General features: G+C 38.8%; 2 protein-coding genes across 4 annotated transcripts in view; one reads left to right on the top strand and one right to left on the bottom strand.

Annotated features, from left to right (window-relative positions):
- Positions 1 to 11,635, top strand: part of LOC119777485 (TSC22 domain family protein 1-like) — a 38,161-nt gene extending 26,526 nt beyond the window's left edge. The window contains exons 1-3 of one of the 3 annotated variants that reach the window (XM_038276375.1): positions 2,245 to 2,585; positions 7,993 to 8,044; positions 10,078 to 11,635. In XM_038276375.1, the coding sequence (XP_038132303.1) occupies positions 2,476 to 2,585; positions 7,993 to 8,044; positions 10,078 to 10,347 (432 nt within the window). In that variant the 5' untranslated portion in view covers positions 2,245 to 2,475 and the 3' untranslated portion in view covers positions 10,348 to 11,635. Of the gene's footprint in view, positions 1 to 2,244; positions 2,586 to 7,453; positions 7,772 to 7,992; positions 8,045 to 10,077 lie in introns of those variants that run through there. The other 2 variants (XM_038276374.1, XM_038276373.1) reach the window with 2 other exon arrangements.
- Positions 11,636 to 12,438: 803 nt separating this feature from the next.
- On the bottom strand, positions 12,439 to 23,955 carry serp2 (stress-associated endoplasmic reticulum protein family member 2). Its single transcript, XM_038276376.1, has 3 exons — positions 23,740 to 23,955; positions 14,766 to 14,838; positions 12,439 to 12,840 (listed from the first exon to the last, which is right to left on the bottom strand). The coding sequence occupies exons 1-3, from the start codon at positions 23,821 to 23,823 to the stop codon at positions 12,800 to 12,802; spliced, it is 198 nt and encodes a 65-aa protein (XP_038132304.1). The 5' UTR covers positions 23,824 to 23,955; the 3' UTR covers positions 12,439 to 12,799.
- Between the last annotated feature and the right edge of the window lie 3,425 nt (positions 23,956 to 27,380).

Here is a 27,380-nt window from a genome sequence, read left to right as displayed (position 1 = left end):
AAAATGTATGAAAATCAAATTTTTTATTTTTTTTTTTTGGTTTTAATATGGTGTGCAGCAGGTCAAACAAAAATGCATTATGTTTTACAATGCTGTAAACATTTGTATAATAAATGTAGGCAATAACTGGCATCATAGCCATAGAGATCAGTGGTCATAACTTGTAACCGGCGTGGCGCGGTGCCAGGCAAACAAAGCTGCAGGCGTGTCTCGGACCATGGATCCCAAAGGGAAAAAAGGAAGATAGCTTTTGAGAAAAGAGGATTTAAATAGACCGAATCATTTGCTTTCATTATCAATGCTGAAGGATTGCTTGCTTTTTTGCTTTGTAATGAGAGGTTGGCAAAAAAATATAAATAAAAAAATTTAAAAAGCATATCCAGGGAAGGCTAAATATGCAGCCAATCACCAAGTTGGGAGGGAGAGAAAAAGTGCGATTACAGAACTTCTGGATATATTAGAAGAGCGCAAAGAAAGATTTAAAAAGTGGATTGCATCTCCAAACTCCACTACTGCTGCTAGTTTGGTTGCAAGGATGATAAACCGTCCACAGATCATAAAGGTAGCGCTCTGAGGCAGGGATAGGAACTTTCTCCCAAATTTTTTTCCCCAAATCCTATAAATATCACCAAGGAATGATGGTGATGGAGAATGTGAGATTTCAGGGTTAGAGAGCTCTGCTCTGATGGATGTCAGTTCCTGCTGGTTCCTCATGAACTCAATAAACGAGAATAAGCGAGAATAAAGTCGTGACGTTGCGAGAATAAAGTCGTGACGTTGCGAGAATAAAGTCGTGACGTTGCGAGAATAAAGTCGTGACGTTGCGACAATAAAGTCGTGACGTTGCGACAATAAAGTCGTGACTTTCCATCTTGAATGTCATTATTTTTTCTCTCTTAGCCAGACACTAATACTCCATCGAAGAATGGAGCTATGACATCATCATCTAGAGAAAGTTGTGGCTCGCCTCTCCACACTGAAAAATAAAACCTTTATTTTCCTACTCTGGCACCCGGTTTCATAAATGAACTTTTAAGGTTTCTAAAACTGGGTCTGATTGGATGCACAACCTAGATGACAAAATACCTTTGTGGGTTAACCTAACCTCCCTTTGATTTGGGCGGGTCTATGTCACCTGCATGATAAGGAACTGACAGTCTCAGTGGGAAAGTTTAACTTCTGTAGACTCTGGTAGAATCCATCTGGAGCTCAGAAGTCAGGTATTATTGTGCTGCTCCAACTTTCAGGGGCGTTCTACTTAAAATGTCCTTTTCCCAAAGATCGGAAATTCCTCATTTTGAGTACAAATGGAGCACACCATTAGAAACAAACCGATGCTCTCCATCCAGTATGACCGAACTTGGAAATATTTTTCATCAAAGAATGGGCACAGATTTGCTAAGCTGATGAAAACCTGAACCTAAAGACCTTCCTAGATCTTTTCTGGCAGCGATGATTCACTTTTCAAATGCTTATCTTTTTAAAGCAGTGTTTCCTTTTACTTGACGGCACACAAACTGTGTGTGGAGGGAGTAATCTGGAAAGGCAGCGTCTGAAATTGATTTCATTTAATGAAATTCCTTCCTGAATCTTTCAGAAAAGTTTACCATCCAGTTTTTCTTTTTCTTCTTCAAACATAAGCAGTTGTTGATTTTTTTTGCTGTTGCAGGACGTTAAAGTAGTGTATTTAGGCAGCTGAAAGGTGTTGCTAGAAGAATCTTCGACCTTTTGACCCCTTCCCAGAAATAATGTGCTTTACTGATCCCCACCCAGGATTTCAAGTCTGTTGGGACAAGTAAAATCCCCTGGATGGCTCTGGTCTTTTACCTGTTGTCTCTCTGCCCTGCCAGCTCTAAGCCAGCAGAAGCCCTACGAGTCCATGTTGTGATTTCTGTACGCTGAGGCATCAAGGCCTGTTAAGGCGGCTTTTTGATGAGACCCGGCCGGGTCATTCAGAGAGGTGACAGAAACATCATGAGTCACCTTATAGGCGTCAAACAGTTTGTCTTCAGATCATTTTATCTGCAGATTTTCACAGGCTGGGAATTATTATTTTTTAAACTTATTTGAGGCAGATGAGACATGAACTGCTGCCAATTTCAGTCTCTGCAAAGTTCTCTGTCCCACAGCAGGGAAATCACTGGGCCAAACGCTAATCTTAGCCGATGGTTTACGTAACTCCTCGTATCACATGATCAGACGTCACCTCCTGCACACCAACTGGCTGTATTCAGTTAATTCACTCCACTCACTATTCACACATGCACACATGAATGGCTGGCACAGAAGGAAAGATGGCAGGCACGTTTATATGAGCATCGAAACGCTCTGAATCAGTACAAAGCTCCGTTAGCTGATGCACACCTCGCCGTGACCCGGATCTCCTCGGAGAATAGGAAGGAACAGGAGCCGTAAGGACACAGCAGACAAAAGAAGCTCGGTGGAAGGGATTGTTTCCACCGTAAGGGGACCTAGATGCTCCCTCTGAGAGACGTTTCAATGAGGGTGCAGGGAATACAGCTGCAAGGCCATGAAGAGATGGCAGTGAAGCTTTTGTTCTGGGAGCTGGAGCAGCATCTCAAAAGGTAAAATATAGATGGGAAAGCTTCATCAGCTGCTCACAAGCGGCCTCCTGTTTTTAGATGATCCTCTGTTTAGCCATTGACTGGTTCAGCTAGAAACGAATTAAGCAGCGATGTTAGAACCATATTCCATGGAAGATCCTGTTACCACGCTTCTTATTCTGTAAATAAATCTCTTTATCATTATATTTCCACACAAGTTCATGGTTTTTTTTTTTCAAAGTAGTTTACATCATTGTAATGCAAAGATGAACTTGTGATTTTTCACCAGTCTCTCTAACACGTTACACAACCTCCTGCCAGACAGTATGATCATATAGATAAGGTGACTGAATGGTGTGAATGCCGTGCAAATACAGAAATTAGACAAAAAAATGGGAAGAAACATAGAGCAAACATGGTGCCAATAGATAAATGTGCTGATATGAGACCAGGCATTAAGGAAAGACTGACGAAGTGGTTATAGAGATTAGAAAAAGGACAAATAAAAAGCTATTTATTCTTTCTTTCCTCCAAACGTCCTTAAAGAAGTCAGATTTATCTCTGAGATCCATTTATTTTTAGCAATATCTATGGCCTGGTCCAACAGGATCAAATTCTTTTATTTGGAGCTACTTTGCAGCTTTTTCTATAACTTGGAAATTCTTATTTGTGGCATGTTTTCCTTTACATGTGGGTTTGTTTGCAGTGCTTTTGTGTATTTGCAGAGTTTGCTGCTTCCAGATTTCTGTGATTGTAGCATTTCTTCTGTGTTAGTCTTATTATTATTATTGGATTGATGAGTGGTCTTATCATTTTTGTTGTACTTTTTATATATTTGTTACTCATTTTGGGGTTGTTTTTTTTTTGCACTTTTTGTTCCCCATATATCAGAAAGGAGTTACTAAAGAAAAGACAAACATTTAACTAAGGTAACTTATTCTTATGTGGGGGAAAAAAACATTTTTCTGATTTTTTTTTTTTCCCTCCCCCTGTCAGAAAGCCAATCTTGCTAAACAATTTCAGATCCCACCAATTTCCCGTCAGCTGCACCTTTGAAGATAACCCTGCATTGGTTTGCTTCTTACAGCTTCAGGTGTGCAGGCTATTTGGGTTTAGATAAGTGGCTTATAGCCCCTTCCAGTCAAAGACAAAACCGGAAGAGATAATAGTGGCTTAGAGTTTCTTATTTAAGCGTCTGTTCTCTGGTTACAGTAAGTACTGGGATGTTTGTTGAGGATCAGCAGTGAGCAGAGACTCTCTTTATAGATTACACTATGCGGTGCATTTGGAAAGTTGTGGGTTTGGTTCCGGCTTTCTGCTGCTTGTTAAGCTCTTTATTGTTTTACTTACATATTTATGGTTCTTTATCTGTAAATGTGGCGTTTAGTGGTAGATGGGACTAAAACACTTTCAAAGTTCAGTCTTTTAACCGTTTAGGTTGAACTCTGGACCCTTCTGATCCAAAATAAAATGAGTCCAATGCACATGCAAATTTTTTTAGGCAGAATATTTATTATTTTAGCTTATTAAATAATGGCAAATCTAAACAAAACCAACACACTTCAGTAGAACACAGTTTTTTTTCAGTTTTTATAAAGCTTTAACTGTCCTGTTTTAACAGATTATTTTATCTATTTGAGCCAGAGTACAAATGGCAAACATTGCTTTGTTACTGGAAACAATTCACTTTATTTTTTTTGTCTTTCATCAGTAACAGCATGCTACCAAAAACAAACCGTAAACGGATTATTTTTGTGGTTTACTTTCACCGGTCTGGTTTATTTATGCTGAAAAATGTTTGATTCTGGAGGCTATCTGCTTTCCCAGTTCCTCTCCACCCTGAGTGAAACTTAAGTGCTCAATGCACTTTGATAAACCAGTAATTGGGTTATTGTGGAGTAAATAGGCAAATGAAGTTTAAAGATCATAGATTACGCCTTATATCTAAAATTGCCATTCTATTCTAAACACACCAATGCATCTTTTTCTTTTTTGGGGGGGTAATGCTTATACATTAAGCCAAATGGGAAATGCTAAAAGAGTAAGATTTTGTTTTTAAAGCAAATTAGGCAAACATTTCCTCCCTCAACTTTATTTTATGCTTTTTCTTTTCTCTGTCTTTTTAAAAAATGGGGCTTTTTGAGCAGCAGCCGTTTTTGCATTGTAAAATCAAAGGTTTTTAGAAATAATATCATAGACTCAGTCGTTGGTTAATCTAAAAACTGTGTCAATAAACCCCATTAATATGGGATATGACATCAGTGAGAGCTGGCTCTGTGCATTATGTGGATATGAGCATCATTAAATATCAAGGGCTGATATCAGCAGTTTAGAGGGTTTTAGACCAGCCTGAAATGGGAGAAAATGGTCTTTCAAATTGGAAAAAGAGGATTTTTTTGTGCAAGAGCTTGAGAGTGTTTTGCTTTAGTGAACTTCTGAGATTGGAATTTTGCAGAGGAGGTGTTTGTCACCAAGGTACCGGTACTCCCATCTATGAAGCCCTCAGAGCGTACCTTTAGGGTGTGTGATGTGTGAGTCAGTTTAAACATGGTCTAACCTCAAAGAGACATTTCACATGATATTTGTTGTTACAGTAAAACTGTACCTCTGTGTGAGTTTATGCACTTTGCAATCGTGCTGCTATTATTTTCTCATGCATATCTCTGTGCTAGTAATTGGTAATAGCTGTGATTAGTTCCTGTTCTCAGTCTAAACCTAGTTTATGAAGGTTGTTGAGCAGTACCATAAAGCACCACATGGTGGCAGTGCAAGCCTGTACATCTTTATACTATTTATTATACCTTCTGTTACCAACTTAGTTTGCTTTTAAAAGCTAATTTAATTAGATTTTTCTTTAAATTGTATCATATATGATAAAATGCAATATATTTTTTTTCCATGAACCAACAAAGTAAGGTCCAAATCTACAAAATGGTTAAAGTTAACTGAATGTTTTAGGAAAATTGAATAAAACAGAAATGGTTTTATAAGGCTATAACTGGTTGATATCTTAACTCAGTTTCATAACTATTACTTTACATTTAGTAGGAATCCAAACTAGTTGATTCTAAAGGCTGAGCTTTTTAAGTAACCCTTTAAATATTAACAATTTTTAATACTTTCCTGTAGGTTAGATTGACCAAAAAATTAGTTCTACATGGTCTCCTCTCTGTAAATGATTGGACTGACTTTGCACTTTTTTAAAATTAATGCAAAAATGTTTGCACAGATGTTGATAAATTGGACAGTTTTAAAGCTACTGGTCTTTTTTTATGTACAGGATCCGTTCAGTAAATACTGTCATGTTAAATGATCTTTTATCTTAACAGATAAAATCTGAGTTTAAAAGCATACTCCTCTGAGTGCTCGTTTAATAAGTTTTTCTATTTTCGTAAAAAGCTGTTTGCTTGTCTTCTGTCCACTTTTAACTCATAAGTGTAAAGTTGAATCCTTTGCTAATCCAAAGCATCTTGAAAGCTTTCAAATGTGTGATGCTGTTTGTCATGGCGGCTGGTTTTTCTTGTCTTTCCATCAACACAGATTCAAAGGTATTTATTGAAGCTTTTCATCAGAAATCTATTTTTAATTCCCCAGCTCAGCCCAGCTGTTTTAATGAATATTTAACAGCCTAATATTAAAAACTGTTTACCTCTCATGTTTAATCCATGGAGTAATAAATCAAAACACAGTCATAAAACAGTTTTCCTGGGATTAAGGAGTAACTGCTGTTTCTGCAGCAGTTCTGTCCAATGAGGGGTGGCCAGGCAATAACCAATTTACACTGAGGGGTGGCCAAAGATGGGCACCAAAACCTCAAGGTGGATCTACACTGTTCCAACAGGAAAGTTAACGAGCAAAACATCAATATTTTCTAAATAAAGGCAAACTATACTTCCAACAGCCTTTGCTAACAAATAGGCAAATATATTCAAACATCTGTGCTTTCTAGATAACCCCTTGCTCACACTGAATCCGGTGCAGTTACCGAGCCGACGGAGACCGCAACTCCCGCACACCCCCTCTCACACCGCCCTTTTGACTACGGTGCGGTGCGGCTCTGCGGCTCCGGCAACAGGTCCGGAGATTTAACAGAAGTTCACTTGAGTTCACGTAACTTCACGCGATAACACGGCCCAAATAAAGGATTTTTGCGAGAGCTTGTTGCGGAGGGCTCCGGCACGCCGCAAGGATAGCTTTCTTGCGGAATTTTCTGCAGCGCCGGAGTGTCTCGGTAACCGCAGCCGGACAGCTCAGCAGCCGGTGAGAGAGGTTTACGTCTTTTTAATGACTTGGAATCACTGCGGCGCCGCACCCACCGCACCGCAACGGTAAGACCGGAGTCTGTGTGAGCCTGGGGTAAAAGTGGATCAAATTCCTTCAGGTTTGAGTTTTGGGCAAACATCTTTGCCATTGTCATTACTTACCTATTTTTATCAGTAATCTTTCTGCATAAAATTTATATTTACAATGACGAATATCCACATAAATTGATTATTTAGTAAGTTTTTATTAAAATATGAAGACTCCTAGATGACTTGCAGACACACATCATTATCTTTTTACCCTATAAAAAACAAAATCTATTTCTGCTTGAATTCTGTGCTTAACTTTAATGTCAGTATATTGATGTGCATCATAACCATGGTGTTTTTGTTGTCAAGTAATTAAGATATGAAAAATTACAATGTGTTGATTATTCCACTTGAGAGTATTACTGCTGCCATCGTCTGTAGAGGGGGGAAAAATGATAGGGGTGGCCAATGAATGGCCCCCCATCTAGCACTGCCCCTGCTCTGCAGGATGCAGAGCATCAGCTGAGCACCAGGTGGAGGCGTTCCTGCATAGAGTATTAAAAACAGCCTCCTCCTCCACCAATCAGCGCGCAGCCGCTGGCTCTGCATAAATTATGCAGGATGGTGGAGATCCGCAGTCCTTTTGTGTGCCGCTGAGATGAGCTGACCTTGGACCGCATCCGGAACCGCTGCGGCTCTATTCCGATCCGTTGCGGACTCCCAGGTGCGGATGCGTCTCCCCGAAGCGGCGTGGCGGCGGCGGACTGCGGGCTGTTTGGAAACCATGAGCAGCATGGATGCGTCCTGCTACTCCGTGGCCATGGATTTAGGCGTTTGCCAGCTGAGAAATTTCTCCATGTCGTTTCTGTCGTCGCTGCTGAGCGCAGACGGTTCTCAGCTGAAGCTGGACGGCAGGTAAAAAAAAAAAAAAAAAAAAAAAAAAGCCGCAGGCGGTGAGGCGTTCAAACGCTGCTGGTTTTTTTTTTTATTTATCGACGTTAAACCGAGAGAAATTTCCAGATGCTTCCCGTTCCGACCCACATTCCTCTAAAGGAGGAGAAAGGCAGCGCTTGTCCCTCGCTGCAGCACAGCACGGCTGGACATGTTTTATTTATTCCTCTTTCTTTTTTCTGCAGCTCGTCCGGAGCCAGCGTGGTGGCCATCGACAACAAGATCGAACAAGCAATGGTGAGTTTTTCCCTTTGTCAAGTCTGAACAGGTAGAAACCTCTTTAAATCACTTATTCTAACCAAAGACTAAACATTGAGGTGTAATAAAAATAAACGTTGACATAAAAATATCCTATTTTCCCCGTTTATTTGATTTAAATGATCTTATTTTACGTTTACGCGTGTTTATTTATTAACCGTATCCCCAAATGAAATAATTTTCTAAAAAGAAAAGCCAAACAGGTTTTTCTGTTTCTCTGTCTCCGTTGTCAGGGCTGTTGCTAGGCAAACTGGAAGACACGCCTGGTTATAAATATCTCGGCTTCTGATTGGTGCGCTCTATCTATGGGTGGGCGGAGCTAGACTGAGAGCATCCTGGAAATATTCCCCATCCACTTTTCTTTTGTCACCTTTTTGTGAAGTCTTAAACTAGATTATGGCTCTTATTTCTGTCAGGTTTTAAGAATTATTCTCATTAAATAGATAAAAACAAAACAAAGCTAGATTAAATAAAAAAAGAAAAGGATTTGGAATAAAAACAAGACGAGTCCAAAATATGAGTGAATAACACATGAATATATTTCATTGGACTTACTGACCTATAAAATAAGATGAAAAAAATAATCAAACACAGGATATTATCTCTTATTGATTCCAGTTTGATGCAGTTTAATGTCCGTGAAGCGTGGGTTATACCTAAAGCTTTTATTGTGGTTGTTGACTGAGCTGTCAGTGTTTCCTGATTATCTGAATCCATTTCTGCTTTCTGAGAAACTTCTTTGCTCGGCAGTCATACATGTTTTACCACACCAGTCCAACTCTGCACACCTCTTAATGAAAAGAGAGGATTTGACTTTTTTTTTTTTTTTTCTCTTGATGAATACTAACTCTAAATTTTAAAATGCTGTGGTTAAATATGAACTGGTTGACTCGGTCATAACAGGTTTGATTGGTGGAGACTTTCTATGTGAGGAACAATACTGTGTGCACGTAGACCACCTTTGGTCAGGCGTGGGATCAAAGCTGCAAAAGTTGCTACCTGGATTGATTTGAACAGCAGGGTGTATATTTCTGTAACTTTAAAACTGTTTTAAACAAAATAGCATCATTTATTTCCTATTTTATGAATGGAACCAAACAAAGGTAGTTGTTGTGAAAACATTAGCAAGTATAACTCTTTACGAATTTACAGAACAGGATTAGGGCCACTGGGGAAAAAAAAAAAAAAAAAGAGAACAGATTTTTTAATTTTATTTCAGTATAATATGAGAAAAAAGTCAGAAATCTTGACTTTAGACTTTAATCTCAGAATTCTGACTTTAAACTTAGAGTTTTGGATCTTAATGTAGATGGGCACCATGACGGAAGAGATGTGGGAGCACTCAGCTTCGCTGACAAAGATGTGAGTTGTTTGGGAGGGCCAGTGACACATTGGTGGAAAATGACGGAATTAGGCGACTTTTTACGTGATGCTATTTAACACAAAGATGCTATTTAATTAATGGAAGAGCAGAAGGTGATTAAAACAAGAGAGATAATTTAGTCTTTAAAACAGACATGGCTACCGCTTGATGCTAACATGTTTCTTAGCTGTCAGAATTCTGACCTTTTTTCTCAGATTATAAAAATCTGTTAACTTTTTTAAATTATTATTGTTCCAGTGGCCCCTAATCCTCTTTTGTATGTATTAACCCTTTGTTTATGTAAACCTTAATTGTTTTGAGTTAAAATACTGTAGAGGGAAAATTGGGTTAATTAAATTTCTGTGAAGTTAGGACTTAAATACATTACATTTATAAAGAAACTTATTTCCCAAGAAGTCTTTATTAAAATATCTTTATAAAAAATCTGCATTAAAACACCAGGAGCTTCATAAAATAAAAGGACTGAATAATAGAAATGAGCATTGGTTTTATTCAGTTGTAGGGTTTGATTGGAGATTCTCAAACGGCAATCTTTTCCTGTTTCCTTAACCCTAAAGACCCTAACATAGGGCCAAGGAGCCCCAGATTATAGACCCTTACCCTAACACTGTGTCTGTGTCTGATGTAGGATCTGGTGAAGAGCCACCTGATGTACGCCGTGCGTGAGGAGGTGGAGGTCCTGAAGGAGCAGATCAAGACCCTGATAGAGCAAAACTCCCAGCTGGAGCAGGAGAACACGCTGCTGAAGAAGCTGGCCAGCCCAGAACAGATGGCCCAGTTCCAGGCCAAGGTCCAGACCGGCTCCCCTCCCGCCCCTCAGACAGACGCGCCGACGGGGCCTCCGAGCGCCGCCGGCCTCACCCAGCCCGCCACGCACAGCTCCGGCCCCTCTGCGTAGCCCGACGACACAGACTGAGCATCCTCTAGTTTTAAAGGCCGGCGGCAGCCGCAGAGCCACCCTTGGCCTTCCGCTGCAGGAGGGCCATGCTGTCAAGATGAGAATTTGCACATATTTATCTCTGAAGGATGCAGCCAGCCAGCAGGCCGAGCGGAGCTGAGGCTTCTCCACGCAGTGGACAGTGACAATCCTACTATGCTGTGTGTTCGGGGGGTGGGGGTGGGTAAGTTCAGAAGAGGAATTATCACACATTTGCCAAATAACCCGGGGTCATCAACAAGAATGTTTAACCATGAAGAAACAGTCAGTGACACCATTTATGCTTACCTGTAGATTTAAAATGAAATCACTGTGCCTGTGTCTGGGTTTTAACTTGCGGGTGGGGGCGTTATCCATTTTGCTGAATTATGTAAATAAAAAGTGGTTCTGTACCAAGGCTAGATTCTGACAGAGAGAGAGAAGATCTTCTCGGTGACAGAATACGATTGTGAGCCATTATTATCATGTCATAGCCCCCATCTGGAATGGGGGGGTGGGGGTGGGTGGGCGCCGCTGACGATGTTCCTCAAATTGTGCGTTGGCGAGATGAACAAAACGTGCTTTCTTATGAAGATGATGATAAATCTATTTTCAGTATTTCCCTTTCAGGCTCATTAGTTTGCCCTCGAAGAAGCTCATTGCTGCCGTTCCCTCGGCGCCGTCCCCGCATGTCGCATCTTCTCCATCGACAGGGTGGACGCTTTGGGCGAAGCTGCAGGTTTTTTTTTTTTTTTTTTTTCCCAAAAAGTTCAATGGGCAGAAAACGATGTACATTTCTGTATAGTGTAAGTACAATGTAAAAAAGGAGAGGATGGAAGAACAGATGCTATCTAGGTCACGCTGATTGATGCGGGTCAGTCCGTCATCCATCTTTAATGCTGTAATTTCTGGACTTTGGATCTAAAAGGAGGTTTAGGTTATTTAACTGACAACAACGTTGTCCTACTCTCTCACTGACACATTTAACTCTGACTGTAAACAGTTTCTCATTGCTATTTTTCTTGAAGTATTGCACCTTTTTGGGAGTTTTTTTTTTTTTTGACAGTGAAAAACTTTTGGATTTGAAAATGCATACTTAGGGTAAAAAAAGAAACAAGCTCTGAAGATGTTATTTGTTTTTCATTCTGTGTATCGGTTGTATGCTCATGTTCTGTGCATGTTCCTTCAAAGACCGGATGAGATAACAAAATACCTACAATTGCACTTGACAGCTGCACTTCACAACTTTCAATAAACCTGCTTAAGAGTACCTGGTGTCTGAGTCTTCTCATCGGAGAGATCCCACTAAGTCATGAGCTTCCTCAAACCATCAGCCTCCTTACTGATTTGTTTATTTTCATGTTTCAAATCGGACTCAATGACTGAATACAGGATTCTGTTCTCAAGAAAAAATATTCAGCCCAACCTGTCCCTATGAGGAAAAGTAACAACCTCCTATATCTAAGTGTTTTCTACTTTTAGCAGCAGGAATGTTAACCCTTCTTATTGGCGCTGGTCGCCTTTATTTTGAAGGTGCTCTGACAGGAAATGGGGGTCAATGGTTCAAACCTTTGCACACTGGCTTTACCTGAGATCAGGAGGGTTTTCATCCGTCCCGTTTAGAATCATAACACAGCCCCATATTGCAGTACGGGCTTTGAATAGGCCACCCTAGAACAAGGCCTTTTTGGTCCACTCTATAAAGCCTTTACGCCATTTCTGACATTTTGAACTGAAAAAGCTTCCTTGATGGGAAGCGAAACGTCTTCAAATTTGGAAACAAAGTTCAGTAGATTGTTGTTGTTTTTTTCGAAGGAGCCACCCTAAAACCTTTCTGAACATTCTAAGGAGATTCTCCTTTAAGATCTTCTACTGATGAGCAGATATATAGTGCATACTGGCGCATCCAGCTAAACTAGTCCCGTTAATCACACCACCACCACCGTGTTTGTTCCTATCAACATTGAAGTTGTTTTAAAGGCAACATTGAAGTTGCCAGGCTTCAATCTTGTGTTAAAAGTAAGTCAAACCCAGTTTGAACAATATAGTGTATCTGTAAACAGTAAACACTCGTAACTGCTTCACATTTATTTGAAAAAACAAAAGAAAAAAACTCGATTTTCATACAATAAAGATGAAAACGTACATAGACGGATATGGCACATTATCAGCAGGAATCACTCACACCTCTGCACACGCGAGCCAAGCGATTAATGGAACAGGTTCTCCAGCCGGCGTGGTTTAAGACTGTCCATAGAAAAGCTGTCAGTACCACAGACTGTAACACTGTAAACGCTGATGGAGGGCAGGGGTCCATCCGTAAGTGCTGATGGTCTCTGGAGAGGAGGGGGGCCGATGAGATGTGCAGGCGTCGGCTAGCCAGGCTCAGTGTTGACATGAAGAGGGGGGTGGGGGTCCCTGTCCTCCCCCTGGGTCACATCCCCATACGGATACTTTGGATGATCTGAAATATGGCTGAGTGCCGCAGATGTACAGGTCAGATTATTGTTATAAACATCAAAATATAAAGAAAATGTAAATGTTTGGAGCGTAATGCCAAAGTGAAGATCAAACTGCTGCACTTTTACACTATCATATATAAAAAACAAGAGCTAGAAATCCCTTTTATAGGTTAGGAAAAGAAGTGCCCTCTAAAAATTTCAGCAATTTAAAATTAAAGATTTTAATCTGATGGATGAACACAGAAGGGAAATGGTATGATGTTCTAAGCTTTTTAATTAAAGAAAATTGTAGCATACAGGTGAAAACAAGCCAGTGAGATAAAATGCTTCTAGAAGTCACCAATAATTTGCTGTTATCTAAATTAAACATGCTAAAAGAAAAACACACGATACTTTAAATGCAAAATCCCCAACATGAAACTGTGGAAATAATTTAAATGATTGTTGCAGTGAACAAAATTTTGAAGTTTTAAGACCAAATTTTACGGCTACATGGCCTTCCAGCCTAAACTGAACATTAAATACTGAAGCAGCCGAGGGGTCCTTAACAAATCACAATAGAAGAGCTTGCTTGAAATGGTAAGATTCAAATCAACTTACTAAATTTTGCAAAAAAGTTTACTTGCTCACTTGAGATGGTTTTTGACTTGTTCAAAAGAGTAAATGTGCTAAAGGGGAGAATAAAACATTTGTCAACATGTAACGAACGTTTACTTCAAATGACCAATCAGCTGTTTCCACTGCTGATTTCCTGAATGCAAGTATTTGAATCCCGCTTCTCTCTCAATGTCTCCAGATGGAGACATGTCGCTAATGTTAGCTGACATGGCACGTTCATTAAAACATAAAACTGTCCTGGGATCAAGTTAGCCTCCTAACTCTACTTCATGTCGATTACAGCGTAAGGTAAAAATGTAACAACTTTACGTTTAGTATCGGCCGATTAATTTGCTACAGTGGATTGAAGCAAATCTAATTCGCATTTCTTTTTTTGATTTGCTTTTTTGCTTTCAAATAATGTCTACTTTGTTCCCTTTTCCTCTGAAAATAACAAATTGCAGCAAACCATGTCTTTAGCTGGTGCAGGCTGCTGAACTGAGGGATTTTTTTAAAATAAAAAGATGCGTTAGAAAAATTAATTTGCTAAATGGAAATTCTGTGTTTTGATTAAAAAGTTTTTTTTTTCGGTCATATTGAAATTCTTCTATTCGCAAAACTGCGATGGAAACACTTTCGCATCACATTAGTCATGTGATTTGCAACTGGACCTTACTGCCTCGTAAAAAGACGAAGAAGAAGACTGGAAGTACTTGGAGGACTTATATAATTTTACCAATCCTCTGATTTGCTGGTATATGGATATAGCTCATGTGTTTACATCTGCCGCTGCTATTTCACATGAACAAACGTAGTCACATGCAATTTGAATTTTAATAGTCATTAAATAGAAATGCTGCAATTAGGAACAAAACCGTAATTTTTTTTACATTTGTAATGGAGACGCAGCTCCTGTCTCCGGCTTTAAAGGCAGAAAAGGACATAAAACTGGGGTGGGAGTTCCTAAAGGCAGGGTGACGACAAATATGTTTATAATAATCATCTATTAAAATGGCCTAGTCAAAGTCCAGACCTGTGGCAACAATCTGAAATTGAAGCTCTGCATCCATTCTCTAAAGAAAGGTAAAAAAAAAAAATAAAAAATCTGAAATTTACTCATGCCATGATGCAGGGGGAGTGAATATATATGCATGCATGCCACACTTTTCAGCTTTTAGTTTTTATTTCAAGAATTTAAACCCATGTGTTATTTGTTTGTTCCATTTTCTGTTACTCAAATGGTGGAAAAATGAAGGAGCTTGTGGTAGTAACATGTGGAAAAGGTTCCCCGGCTACGGCTGCACATTTCAGATACACCAGTTTCTTTTCTGCTGGTTTTACCTGATCCACAAACAACGAATACAAAGAGGGCGAGCAGCCAGGGGCCTACAGGGTACTTCTCCTCTTGTGGTCGCTTGGGGAAACAAAGACACACATGGTGGACGTTAGCTCGACTGCCACAAAATAAAGATCTTTGCAGCCACAAAGGAAAAGTGAACCTGTTTGATTAGAAATATGATCAAAGAGTTTTACTATCATTAATCACACCTATATAGCTGTAATATTTTCTCTTTCATTCTGCCTCAATCTACAGCACCCAGAGATGGTTTTAAATCAACGTTATTCGGTATGAGTTTCACAAATGTAACAAAGCTGCTTCTCTATAATCTTCAGAAGCAATGGAGCCCCAGTTGGCCAGAGCTTAAAATCCATGATGTTTCAGCTCCCTGAATACGGAGAACTAGACTGTTTCATTAAAAGCAACAAATTCAAAACACTTATCGCCTTTAAACAGCTACTTTAAAAATGTCATTTTATTCATAGGAACTTTTGAAGTATTTTCCCCTTATAGATGTCTGCTGTTTTGCTCTTTAACACACTTCATGATTTTAGATCTTTGAACTTGTTTTAATATCAAATAAAAACCAGATTTTAGATCATGTTTGTGTGTTTAAGTTAAAAATGTGAAAATAAAGATGCCTGACTTGCTAAATTATGAATCAACTTTAACCAGGATTTTTGGTTAAGTTTTAGCAGCCAGATTGAGGGTTGATTACTGGGACCCCTGTGATCCAAAACAAGAACCATTATCTATAAATGAACAGTGGAAACCTTCCCAAGAGTCGCTGGATGACCCAGAATATTCCAAGAGAACATCGACTCATCCAGGAGGTCGACCAAACTCAGAAAACCATCTAAAGCACAGCCCAGAGGTCATGATTCAGCGATCAGAAGGAAACGAGGAAGAAAGTATCTGGGTGGTGTGTAGCTTGGCTACGTTAGAAATCTGGGCAAAGTGATCATTTTGCTAGATTTAATTTTGTCTATCATCGATAAGTTTAGAATATTCCATCTACTAAACACAGCTTTAACCTGATTTATTAAGTCATCAATTTCAAGAAGCTTACCCATACTTTTTGGTATATATATATATATATATATATATATACTCCCAGGTACTTTACATGTTCGCTTCTATTATCATAGCCTCTGATTTATGTGTATTAAGCTTGTACCCTGAGTGTTGACTATATAGTTGTAGTTCTACCATTTCATTATCCAAGGATTACCTGACCTCCAACATTGACACCATCACATCGTCTGCATACGTCGCTATTTTATAATCAGAACCACCCAGAATAATCCTACTTGTATTCTTATTTTGTCTTATGCTTTCTGCTAAAGGCTCTACACGTGATACATAAACCAGCAGAGAGAGACAGTAGCCCTGGCTTACACCTCAGTGCAGGCAAATCTTCTCCATTTACTTTTACAGCTGCTTGAGGACTCTTTTGCATCACTCTTGGAACAGAAGGAGTCCAGGAAGAAACGGCATCCAGTTGAGGGTTTTATTGAGAAAATCTCTGCTATCCATCACAAAGGCTTCTCTCATTTATGACAAAAATACACAGACAAGAAGCCTGTCATGTATTTTGGTGCTAAGCTATCAAGTGATTTATAGACTAATAGAGATATTTTAAAGTCCAGAGTTTTTTTTTTTTTACATGATAGAAAAATAATAAACAAGCCTCAGTTTAAGCAAACAAATTATTAATTCAAAAACAAAAAAAAACATGAACCATACATACAGGTGCTGGTCATAAAATTAGAATATCATGAAAAAGTAGATTGATTTCAGTAATTCCATTTAAAAAGTGAAACTTGTATATTATATTCATACATTACATACAAACTCATATATTTCAGATGTTTATTTTGTTTAATTTTGATGATTACAAATGACAACAAATGAAAATCTCAAATTCATCATATCAGAAAATTAGAATATTGTGAAAAGGTTCAAAATTGATGGCCCCTGGTGCCACACTCTAATCAGCTAATTAACTCAAACCACCTGCAAAAGCCTTTAAATGGTCTTTCAGTCTAGTTCTATAGGCTACACAATCATGGGGAAGACTGCTGACTTGACAGTTGTCCAAAAGACGACCATCGACACCTTGCACAAGGAGGGCAAGACACAAAAGGTCATCGCTAAAGAGGCTGGCTGTTCACAGAGCTCAGTGTCCAAGCACATTAATAGAGAGGCGAAGGGAAGGAAAAGATGTGGTCGAAAAAAGTGTACAAGCAAGAGAGATAACCGCACCCTGGAGAGGATTGTGAAACAAAACCCCTTCAAAAATGTGGGGGAGATTCACAAAGAGTGGACTGCAGCTGGAGTGAGTGCTTCAAGAACCACCACACACAGACGTATGAAAGACATGGGTTTCTGCTGTCGCATTCCTTGTGTCAAGCCACTCTTGAACCACAGACAGCGTCAGAAGCGTCTTGCCTGGGCTAAAGAGAAACAGGACTGGACTGCTGGTGAGTGGTCCAAAGTCATGTTCTCTGATGAAAGTAAATTTTGCATTTCCTTTGGAAATCAAGGTCCCAGAGTCTGGAGGAAAAGAAGAGAGGCACTTCATCCACGTTGCTTGAAGTCCAGTGTAAAGTTTCCACAGTCAGTGATGGTTTGGGGTGCCATGTCATCTGCTGGTGTTGGTCCATTGTGTTTTCTGAGGTCCAGGGTCAACGCAGCCACATACCAGGAAGTTTTAGAGCACTTCATGCTTCCTGCAGCTGACCAACTTTTTGGAGATGCAGATTTCATTTTCCAACAGGACTTGGCACCTGCACACAGTGCCAAAGCTACCAGTACCTGGTTGAAGGACCATGGTATCCCTGTTCTTAATTGGCCAGCAAACTCTCCTGACCTTAACCCCATAGAAAATCTATGGGGTATTGTGAAGAAGAAGATGCAATACACCAGACCCAACAATTCAGAAGAGCTAAAAGCCACTATTAGAGCAACCTGGGCTATCATAACACCTGAGCAGTGCCACAGACTGATCGACTCCATGCCACGCCGCATTGCTGCAGTAATACAGGCCAAAGGAGGCCCAACTAAATACTGAGTGCTGTACATGCTCATACTTTTCATGTTCATACTTTTCAGTTGGCCAACATTTCTATAAATCCTTTGTTTTTATTGGTCTTCAGTAATATTCTAATTTTCTGATATGATGAATTTGAGATTTTCATTTGTTGTCATTTGTAATCATCAAAATTAAACAAAATAAACATCTGAAATATATGAGTTTGTATGTAATGTATGAATATAATATACAAGTTTCACTTTTTAAATGGAATTACTGAAATCAATCTACTTTTTCATGATATTCTAATTTTATGACCAGCACCTGTAGCAAATGGTGGGAGCGGAAAAGCATGCTCTTTATGTGATCTCATGGCATGGCTGCAAAATGCTCTAATGAATCTGAAATCATGCACGTAAGGACAAATACTGACTCAAGGCATGAAAGTATCTGTCTATCTCTGGGATATGGGGATACAGTAGAAGGTGATGTGCTTCACTTTCTTTGTTTTAGTGAGGATGTTGGCAGCAAAGTTCTGGATCAACTTTTTAGTCAGAACTGTGAAGACACCACCAGGAAACAAATCTATTAAATTCAATGAAAGATGATCGCATTAAAGGAATAGTACACCCAAAACATGATTAGCCTTCATTTTCTACTCACCCCCATGCTGAACAACACTCTGGAGTACTTTTTTGATATCTCAAATGCATCTGGAGATCTGGGAGGCTTCTTGCTGTCTGCTGACATTCAAATAATGGAGGTCTATGGCGCCCCAGACAGAAAGGTCCATAAAAGTCCACAAAAAACGTGTCAATATTCCTCCATACTGCTCGTCCAATGTATTCCAAGTGTCCTGAGTGGGTAGCGTCCATAGATTACTCGAAACGAAGTCATTTAGAATGTTTTTAGAGCATAAACAGTAGTGTATAGGATTTCCTGAAAGCGCGCACCTGCGCGATCACGACGCTACGGAAGCCGGCAGACCAAACCAGATGAAAGTGCGCATTCAGCGTCTGCTCTGCCAATAATGCAAGCGTAGAAGAAGAAATGTGCTGTTTACCTGTGCAAAGAAAGAAACAATGAAAGAAAAATGTCTGAGGACTTCAGTGTTGAGGAAGAGCATGAGTTCTTTGCCGAGCTGAATGCGCACTTTCATCTGGTTTGGTCTTCCGGCTTCCGTAGCGTCGTGAACGCGCTTTCAGGAAATCCTATACACTACTGTTTATACTCTAAAAACATTCTAAATGACTTCGTTTCGAGTAAATTCTGGATGCTACCCACTCAGGACACTTGGAATACATTGGACGAGCAGTATGGAGGAATATTGAAACGTTTTTTGTGGACTTTTATGGACCTTTCTGTCTCGGGCGCCATAGACCTCCATTATTTGAATGTCAGCAGACAGCAAGAAGCCTCCCAGATTTCCAGATGCATTTGAGATATCAAAAAAGTACTCCAGAGTGTTGTTCAGCATGGGGGTGAGTAGAAAATGAAGGCTAATCATGTTTTGGGTGTACTATTCCTTTAAGTAGTTATTGAAGGTCCTGCTGAGATATTAGTCCTTTAATCCTTGACATCTTCCTAAAGTGATAGAAGGCTGATTTTATGTGCTGCTAAAGGTCCAGGTCTGGGTCCATCACTACACTCTGATCTAGAGCCTTACTTCATTTCAAATAAACCAGTAGAAATATATATATATATAAGTGCTTATGTCTGAAAAGGTTTCTAGCTTTATTAACTGAACATGTGAGCTAATTTTTAATCTCTCTTCCTTTTTATAATTACTTTTTATCAGTTACTGTAAAAGTTTGACAGCAGTTGTTGTGGAACATTTACTCTTTAACATGTAGATCAATTTAATGAGTTGAAATCCAACGTTTTAAAAGTTTTTTTGTCTTAAATTTGGTCTTAAGTATTTAAGTGTAACAAAAAGCAAAAAGAAAAAGAAGGCAGATCGTTTAAGAGGTACAACAAACTGGGTTATTTTATAATTCCTTTGCCTTTTGTTTGAGTAAACATTTCACTTCTAGCATGAACCATTTCCTGCATGTTCTTCATGATTGTTACACAAGGTTACCGTAAACAGAGCTGTAGTTTTTCAGCCGAAACATAAAAGTAATTAAGGAAAGAAAAAAAAACCTCATGGGCATGGCTGACTAAACATAAAGATGCCAAATAGTGAAAAGTCTTGGAATGAAACAAAAAGAAGAACTGAATCTTTTACTCCACGCCACACTGTTAGCTCTTATCTTGCTTTTTCCACAAAATCAGAAGAAGAACAAACTCATCAGAACTGGCTGCACCAAACTAACCCCGGCATCTTGTCACGAACTGAAAGGTGCAGACCATATGAGTGCAGGGTTTGCGTTTTCTTTTCACTGTGGGCTAATGATACGCCCAGCGTCATGATGAGGTCATATGTTTGGGCAGGTTGCATGTTTGCGGGGGAAGCTTTTAGTCAGTCATGGATGATATAAACAAAGCTGGAGGAAGAGGGGGAGAGTAGGTGGAAAACAAAAACATTTTCCGATGAGGATTTATTTGCAACGTTGGGTTTCGACTGAAAAAAGCCAAAAGATGATTCATATAAATTGTCTTCTATTTTCCGCTCTAGGAAAGCAGATTAAGAGGTTTAAATAAAGGGCTGTGCTAAAGTCTTAAGTCAACTTTCTGCAGAGGGGATATAGGAGGCTAACAGATGGAACAACATAAGACCTGAGCAGACGAAGAAGAGGAGGTTTTAGATGAGCAGAAGTTAGTCTCATATTTGACAGAGCTACTATGGTTTCAGAGAAACTCCAACTCTGAGACAGCAGGTTGTAATTTAAATTAAAAAAAGTTTAACTGTTCACTTCAGATGGATGTTATTTCTTCATAGTAACAAAAAGTAAAGAGGAAGAGTCGATGCCTAAATAAGAAATATCACAGAGAAGTGAAGGTAGAGAACAAACAGGGTGGATAAAATGAGGTACCGCTAAAAGAAAACTAAATACAGGAAAATAGGGAAAAAAGGAGGCTAAGTGGTGCAGTGGGTAGCACTTCTGCCTTGCAGCAAGAAGGTTCTGGTTTCAATTCCTGCCCTGGGGTCTTTCTGCATGGAGTTTGCATGTTCTCCCTGAGCATGCGTGGGTTCTCTCTGGGTACTCCAGCTTCCTCCCAAAAACATGACTGTTAGGTTAATTGGCTTCTCTAAATTCTCCTTAGGTGTGAGTGTGTGCGTGAATGGTTGTGTGTCTCTGTGTTGCCCTGCGATGGACTGGCGACCTGTCCAGGGTCCTAAAAATAGGACTCAGGAAAGGAAGGAGAAAGGGCAGGAGGGAAGTGAAGGAAGGGCATGTTAGACTGGCAATATAACCTGCCTCCAAACTGCCAACATCTATTCAGACTTAAAAAACAAAAAAAAAGATTAAACTCAAAGCAAAATTTGCAAAGAATATAAAGAAGGAATATTAAAAAAATATATAAATTTCTAAGCTTGTTTTAACCTTTGATGAGACATGCATCTTGTTTATTATACTAAAAACAATTAAATGTGATGGAGAGAAAATATAAAAATAACTGCGGCAACATGCTGCCTGAGGGTGCACCGTTATAACCAATACTCCAGGTACTTAGAGATTTACTTCCATACAGAAAGCCCATATTCTTATCTTCAGGTAATACAGAATAAATGTCAGATTAAATAATACTACTTATACTAGATAGTATCTAGTATCTAGGTGTTACTTTATTGTATGTCTCGTACCATGCCTGTTGGTTGTGTTGTTCTTTTTACATCTTATTGCAGGTGATGAAGCAGACTGAAAATGTTTTATCGTTATCTCCCTTATATCTCCTCTTTCTTTCATCTTTTCTCCTTTTTTTCTGTTTTTCCTTCAATGTTCTACCTGCATTGCAGTGTCCATATAATCTGTAAAACTCCCTGCATAAATATAATAAAGCAATTTATATGCATAAATCAAGCGGAACACTATGGCAATAGCCCTACTGCTCCACTTGTGAAAGTAAAATCTGTTGGGCTCTTTTTGGCATCAAGACAATTATTCTTATTGCAACATTGCCAGACAGGACACTTTAAAAAAAATTAACAGTGTCTTTTTTGTCTTTTAAATATTTCTCTACTGTGATCTAAAGTGTTTTAAAAAGGTGCATTTTAAATAAAATGCAATATAATTAAACTAGCTTTCAATTCAAATTTAGCATCTGTTTTTGGACATCATTTTAACTGAATGTTCCCTCATAACTTTCAAAATACAAGAGTTAAAGAAACCTGAGAAGATGCTTAGAGTGTGAAGCATGAATTGTTGGTCAGGAGAAAGAACATTTCCAGCCATAACAACCACAGAGAAACATGGTGGTGGCAGCATTATTCTGTGGGATTCATTTTTATGGGTAAACTAACTTATAAAAAATGGTTGATAAGATGGTGAACAGCTCTAAATAGAAGACAGATTTTAGCCTAAAAGCTTCAGGTGTTTGAGAGATGGATGGATGGATGGATGGATGGATGGATGGATGGATGGATGGATGGATGGAAGGCGTACATCCGCATCACTAAAAGAACCTTCACCTGAGGGAAATTAGCATTCTGCTACGGCTTAGCAATAATCCATGTCCTTAATCTGTCACCTGAAAAATGCTGTGTACAAAAGCTGCACTAATAATCTGGTAAAGTTGAAGAACGCTGCAAGAAAAGAGTCAAGCAGGATGCTGACTGACTCCTAATGAAAAATGCTGATTGCTGATGCTGATGCTGAAAAAAAAAGGCTTGGATGAAGTGATTATTCCAGCATTTTCATTTCCAACAACATTCTCTGCTTTAGCACAGCTGATTCTGATGATTGCACTTCAGCAAAAGCCTGTTAATCAACTATCAATGTAAATCAGCTGTGCTGGAGCAGCTCTAAAACCTGCAGGACTGCGGCCCTCGAGGACCGACTTTGGGGATGCCTGCTTTAAAGCATCACTATATGGTCCATTTACCGATTTAATGCGTAATTTAAAAAAAATTTAGAAGTTGAGACGAACGCTGCAAACAGCGGACCTCCGAGGCTAACCGCAGCCAGGGCTAACCACACCCTTCTCTGCATAGCCGTGTGTGAAGGGCCTCTGGCTATGATGCCGATTTTTTGGTTTAATTTGGCAAAATGTTCATTTGATTTGTGTTTATCTGACTTCGTTACTTATTATTCCTCCACTAAAAGAAAAAATTAATAATTTATTTTTATCTAGAGACTATTAATTGACCCATATCTATGCTGCATGCTCCCGTTCTCCCCAAGTCCATACTTTTCTGTGTTCTTCTCAGGAATATACTTGACAAGAACACTAGTCCGTACTAATGTTCTAGTTATTTGAGAAACGGCCAGAGTTACTTCTGCCACAACAATCCCCCTTGTTAAATGACCAGTCACATTCAGTTTATTCACTCGTATAAAGTCAGGCACTACTCGGGAGAATTTGGAAACACAACGGTTGGAACGGCTGCTTCCCTTCAACTTTAAAAAAAGGCAATAAATCCTACTAAAATCCTTCCAAAACATATTTGGTTGCTAGTTTTATTTTTAAAACATTTGTTTACAGAGAAATAGGAATTTTATCCTGCAAAGATGACAAAAAAAAAGTTTAATAATGGGCCACAGTGTTCTGTTAGATTTTTAAGCACAATATAACAACCTAAAAAATTAAGACATACATTTCTCAGCCCCAGGACCTCAGAACCTTAGGTGTGCCTCTGCTTTGCAGCACCATGTTCTCATTCATCATTTGGTATTAGTTTATTATAAAAAATAAATTAATAAGCAATATTAGTATTTAAATGAACATAGATCTACCTGTGGTATAATTACCAGAGCGATAACCCGCTCATACCGGGCTGAACGTCCCTATCTGGGCTAATCATGTCCTGTTGGCATCTGGCTGTCACTCTAACGGCTCACCAGCGTCTTGGCTACGTTTCCTCTCTGCGTGATGTTCTTGCTGTGTTTCTCGTTGGCCATCCGGATCCTCTGTTTGGCCACCATCTTCCACAACCAGGGCGGTAATTCACTCTGTTTAGCCTGTTATTTTTCCTCTGATGCTGCAGGCTGACCACAGCACCGCCGCGTCAAGCTAGCATGGCCCAGTTGCTAGGAAACCAGAAACTCCCAATGTGACCTTCAAAATAAGAGCATACGTTATCTTTAAAACAAAAAAAGTCAAATCATGTCAAGAACATTAAAATGAACTAGTAAATTAATCTATTATGTCGAAAGGGTCTTTTCTTATTCAACATAAATTAAGAGTAATGATCTCATCAGAAATGTTATAAATGAGGTGCGGAAGAGGATTAGGGCCACTGAAAAAAGAAAAAATAAGTTAACTGATTTTAAATTGTATTTTAGTTTAATATGAGAAAAAAAAAAATCAGAATTCTGACCTTAATCTGAGAATTCTGACTTAAATCTCAGAATTCTGACTTTAACCTCAGAATTCTGACTTTAACCTCAGAATTCTGACTTTAACCTCAGAATTCTGACTTTAATGTCAAAAGAAAAAAGTCAGAATTCTGACTTTGATATCAGAATTTTGAGAAAAGTCAGAATTCTGACTTTTTTTCTCAGAATTCAAACTTTAACCTCAGAATTCTGACTTTTCTCAAAATTGTGACATCAAAGTCAGAATTGAGGTTACAGTCAGAATTCTGACTTTTTTCTTAGAATTCTGACTTTTCTCAAAATTATGACATCAAAGTCAGAATTAAAGTCAGTTAGAATTCTGAGAAAAAAGTCAGAATTCTGAGAAAAAGGTCAGAATTCTGACTTTTTTCTCATATTATACTGAAATAAAATTTTAAAATCAATTAACTTTTTTCTTTTTTTTTCCAGTGGCCCTAATCCTCAATTAAAGGCACAGCAGCTTTTCAATGTTTTAGCACGTGGTTGCGGGCATGTGCAATTTACAGCAATGTATTTTGTTTTGAAACAAACTCAGCAGAGAGCCTTTTTTATATGTTGAATCGATTTATTTGGTCGGTTTCTTATATAAAAGGTGTATATATTCATATATAATGTGTCTACCATTTAAGTCAAATTCCTTGATTGACATGAACGTGGCCAAAAAAAATAATTCTGTTTTAAAATGCTTTTTAATGTTTAAATGGTCTATTGTTGCTGAAATATATATATTAAATGATACTGCAGTACATAAACTTGTAAACTTTTAGTCTTGATACATTATTAACATTGTTGGTTCAGCTTTGAGCTGCATCTGAAAAACACTAATTGAATGACTAATTAGCATCAATTTTGGAGCACTCTGTGGTACTTAAATACCCAAATTAATTTGTAAACATCAAGATTTTTGAGGACTACTCATAATAATATTACATAGAATCATAATAATAATTTAACCAAGGCAACAACAACAACTACTACTACAAAAACAGCTATACTACAAATGTGATAATAATAATAAAAAAATAACGATGATTAGATGTTTCAAAATAAAGGAGTTCTTACAAAACATGCTGCTGTACACATCTGCTGACATGATTTCAAAACTGAGGGGGAAATAAAGAGATTTTTTTCCCCCCGTTGATCTTAATGCATTTTTAACAATTTTGTCCAAACAACTTGCCGGATTTTTGATCAGATTTACTCTCTCTGAAATTTTAAAACATAAAATCAAACCATACTATACATTTTCTGCTCAAATGATCAGACAATGAGTTGTATATATAGCTTGTTTTCAGCCACCCAGACAGCATGTCATTGAGGTCAGTAGCTGGGCTTGGATTCTCATAAGGGTTTTCTATTTCCTTAATCTCAACCAGTCCTTTGTAGATTTACAGGCTTGTTTTGGGTCATTTCCATACTGGAGGGTCCAGCTGGGCTTCATTAGTTTTATTTTTTACTGATGGTTTCCTGTTTTACACAAGTGTCATCTAATACACAGTAGATTTAACTCATGGATGTAGACAACTATCAAACAATGACACCTTCAGTTCTATGTTTCACAATTGCTTTGAGGTTTTCTTTCTCGGGATATTTCTTTGTATACAATTCCTCTGTTTTTATGCACATAGTTTAATTTCAAAAGACAAATTAAATTAAAGAGGTCCTTCTCTATGTTCCCGGCAGCAAACTTAAGTCTCATGTTGTTCTAGGAGACGAAAGCTGTTATTCATGGAAGGTGAGGAACGGAGCAGAATACAAATTTTAAATAGTTTCTGCTATGATGCGTGCAGATCTCCTTTACATTGTCTGCTGGGTGGATTGCACCAAAACCAGTGACTCAAAGTGCAGGTAAAGAAACATCTTTCTTTCTGTCACAGGTTTAGTTCTTCTATGTTCTTCTGTCAGTGTCTGTCTGCTTGAATCCTGCAGTGGTTTGTGGCAGATATCCATTCACAATGAGCCTTGTTTTACCGGTTAAAGACAGAAGTTTCCCCCTCCGTACATGCTCTGTATTGTGTCGAATCAACGACAGAATGCAAGCAACTGCTAGGTGTAGCTGTATGCAGGAGGATTGAATTCTGCAAAGTCAATCTCTTGATGCAATATGCTGTTTTCACTTTTATCTGTTCTCTGCTTGATTTAAAAGAGGTGATTTTGTGATGCAGGAGCAGGCAAACAATGTATGGAACCTCTGTTAGACCTTTTCAGCATGTCATCCCACTTCCCTCCATCCTATTACCGTCAAGTCATTGTAATGATAAAGTGCCACAAAGATAGAAGGAGAGTGGTGCTGATGCAGTTTTTACAGGAACATGTGAGGATGCCTCATTCCCAAATACACTGCTCCAATATTTGAGCCCTGACTTCTGGATACCTTTGCTATACTATCTCTTCCCCAATATCTCTCTATCCTGTTTCCTGTAAGAGTAGTTTCAAAATAAAGGCCATCACACGTGTAAGATGTGGAATTGCACCTCATGCCTTCTGGCAAGTATGGTGAATGGTCTGCTGTGGACTGTTTCCTGTCAGAACTATATATCAAACCAGAACCTTTAAATAAACATCTGCTGAATTAAAAAAAGGGGTTATTACTGCGTCCAAAACATAGGGCTCAACCAATCAGGAAATAGATCAATAATCCAAAGCAGCAGCTGGATCATACAGGTAAAGTTTAGGACAATTCTCTTTGACTTATAATGAGCAGGAAATGTTTGTTTTCTTTCAGTCTCTTACCTCTGTGCCCCTGATGAGATGAACTTGCTGGATGCTGGGAGGGAAAGATGGGGAGAGACGGAGCAGCTGTTGCTTGGTAACAGAATCAAAGACTGCTTGGAGAGAAAGGAAAATAAAAACTCCAGCAGTGGGGTGACAAGGAACAGACAGACTTGTTTAAACATCTGAGTCGTGATCAAACTCAGCTGATGAGTGTGTTTTAATGTTGGTGCAAAGAGAGGGATTCTCTCATTCATGGATAATTAGCCTCTTGGCTCTCTGGATGCAGCTTGTAAAGAACAGAAAAGCCTGAAGAGAGGAAAAACATTTGTTTGTTAATGTTCCAACAACCAAATATAGTGTACCCAATAAGTTTCTCTGCTGATTGACAAATGGCGACGAGGAGATGTTCCAAAATGAAGGAGTTTGCA

The sequence above is a fragment of the Cyprinodon tularosa genome, unplaced genomic scaffold (genome assembly GCF_016077235.1).
Source record: "Cyprinodon tularosa strain WSP-4 unplaced genomic scaffold, ASM1607723v1 ctg124, whole genome shotgun sequence".
Taxonomy (NCBI): Eukaryota; Metazoa; Chordata; class Actinopteri; order Cyprinodontiformes; family Cyprinodontidae; genus Cyprinodon; species Cyprinodon tularosa.
This window is presented reverse-complemented; position numbering and strand designations above follow the sequence as displayed.

Coding starts and splice junctions, on each gene's coding strand:
- serp2 (XM_038276376.1), bottom strand. CDS start 23,823: ATGGTGGCCAAACAGAGGATCCGGATGGCCAACGAGAAACACAGCAAG. Junction 14,839..23,739: donor GAAACGTAGCCAAGACGCTG/GTGAGCCGTTAG, acceptor TGTTTCCCCAAG/CGACCACAAGAGGAGAAGTA. Junction 12,841..14,765: donor ATTCGTTGTTTGTGGATCAG/GTAAAACCAGCA, acceptor TGCGGCACTCAG/CCATATTTCAGATCATCCAA.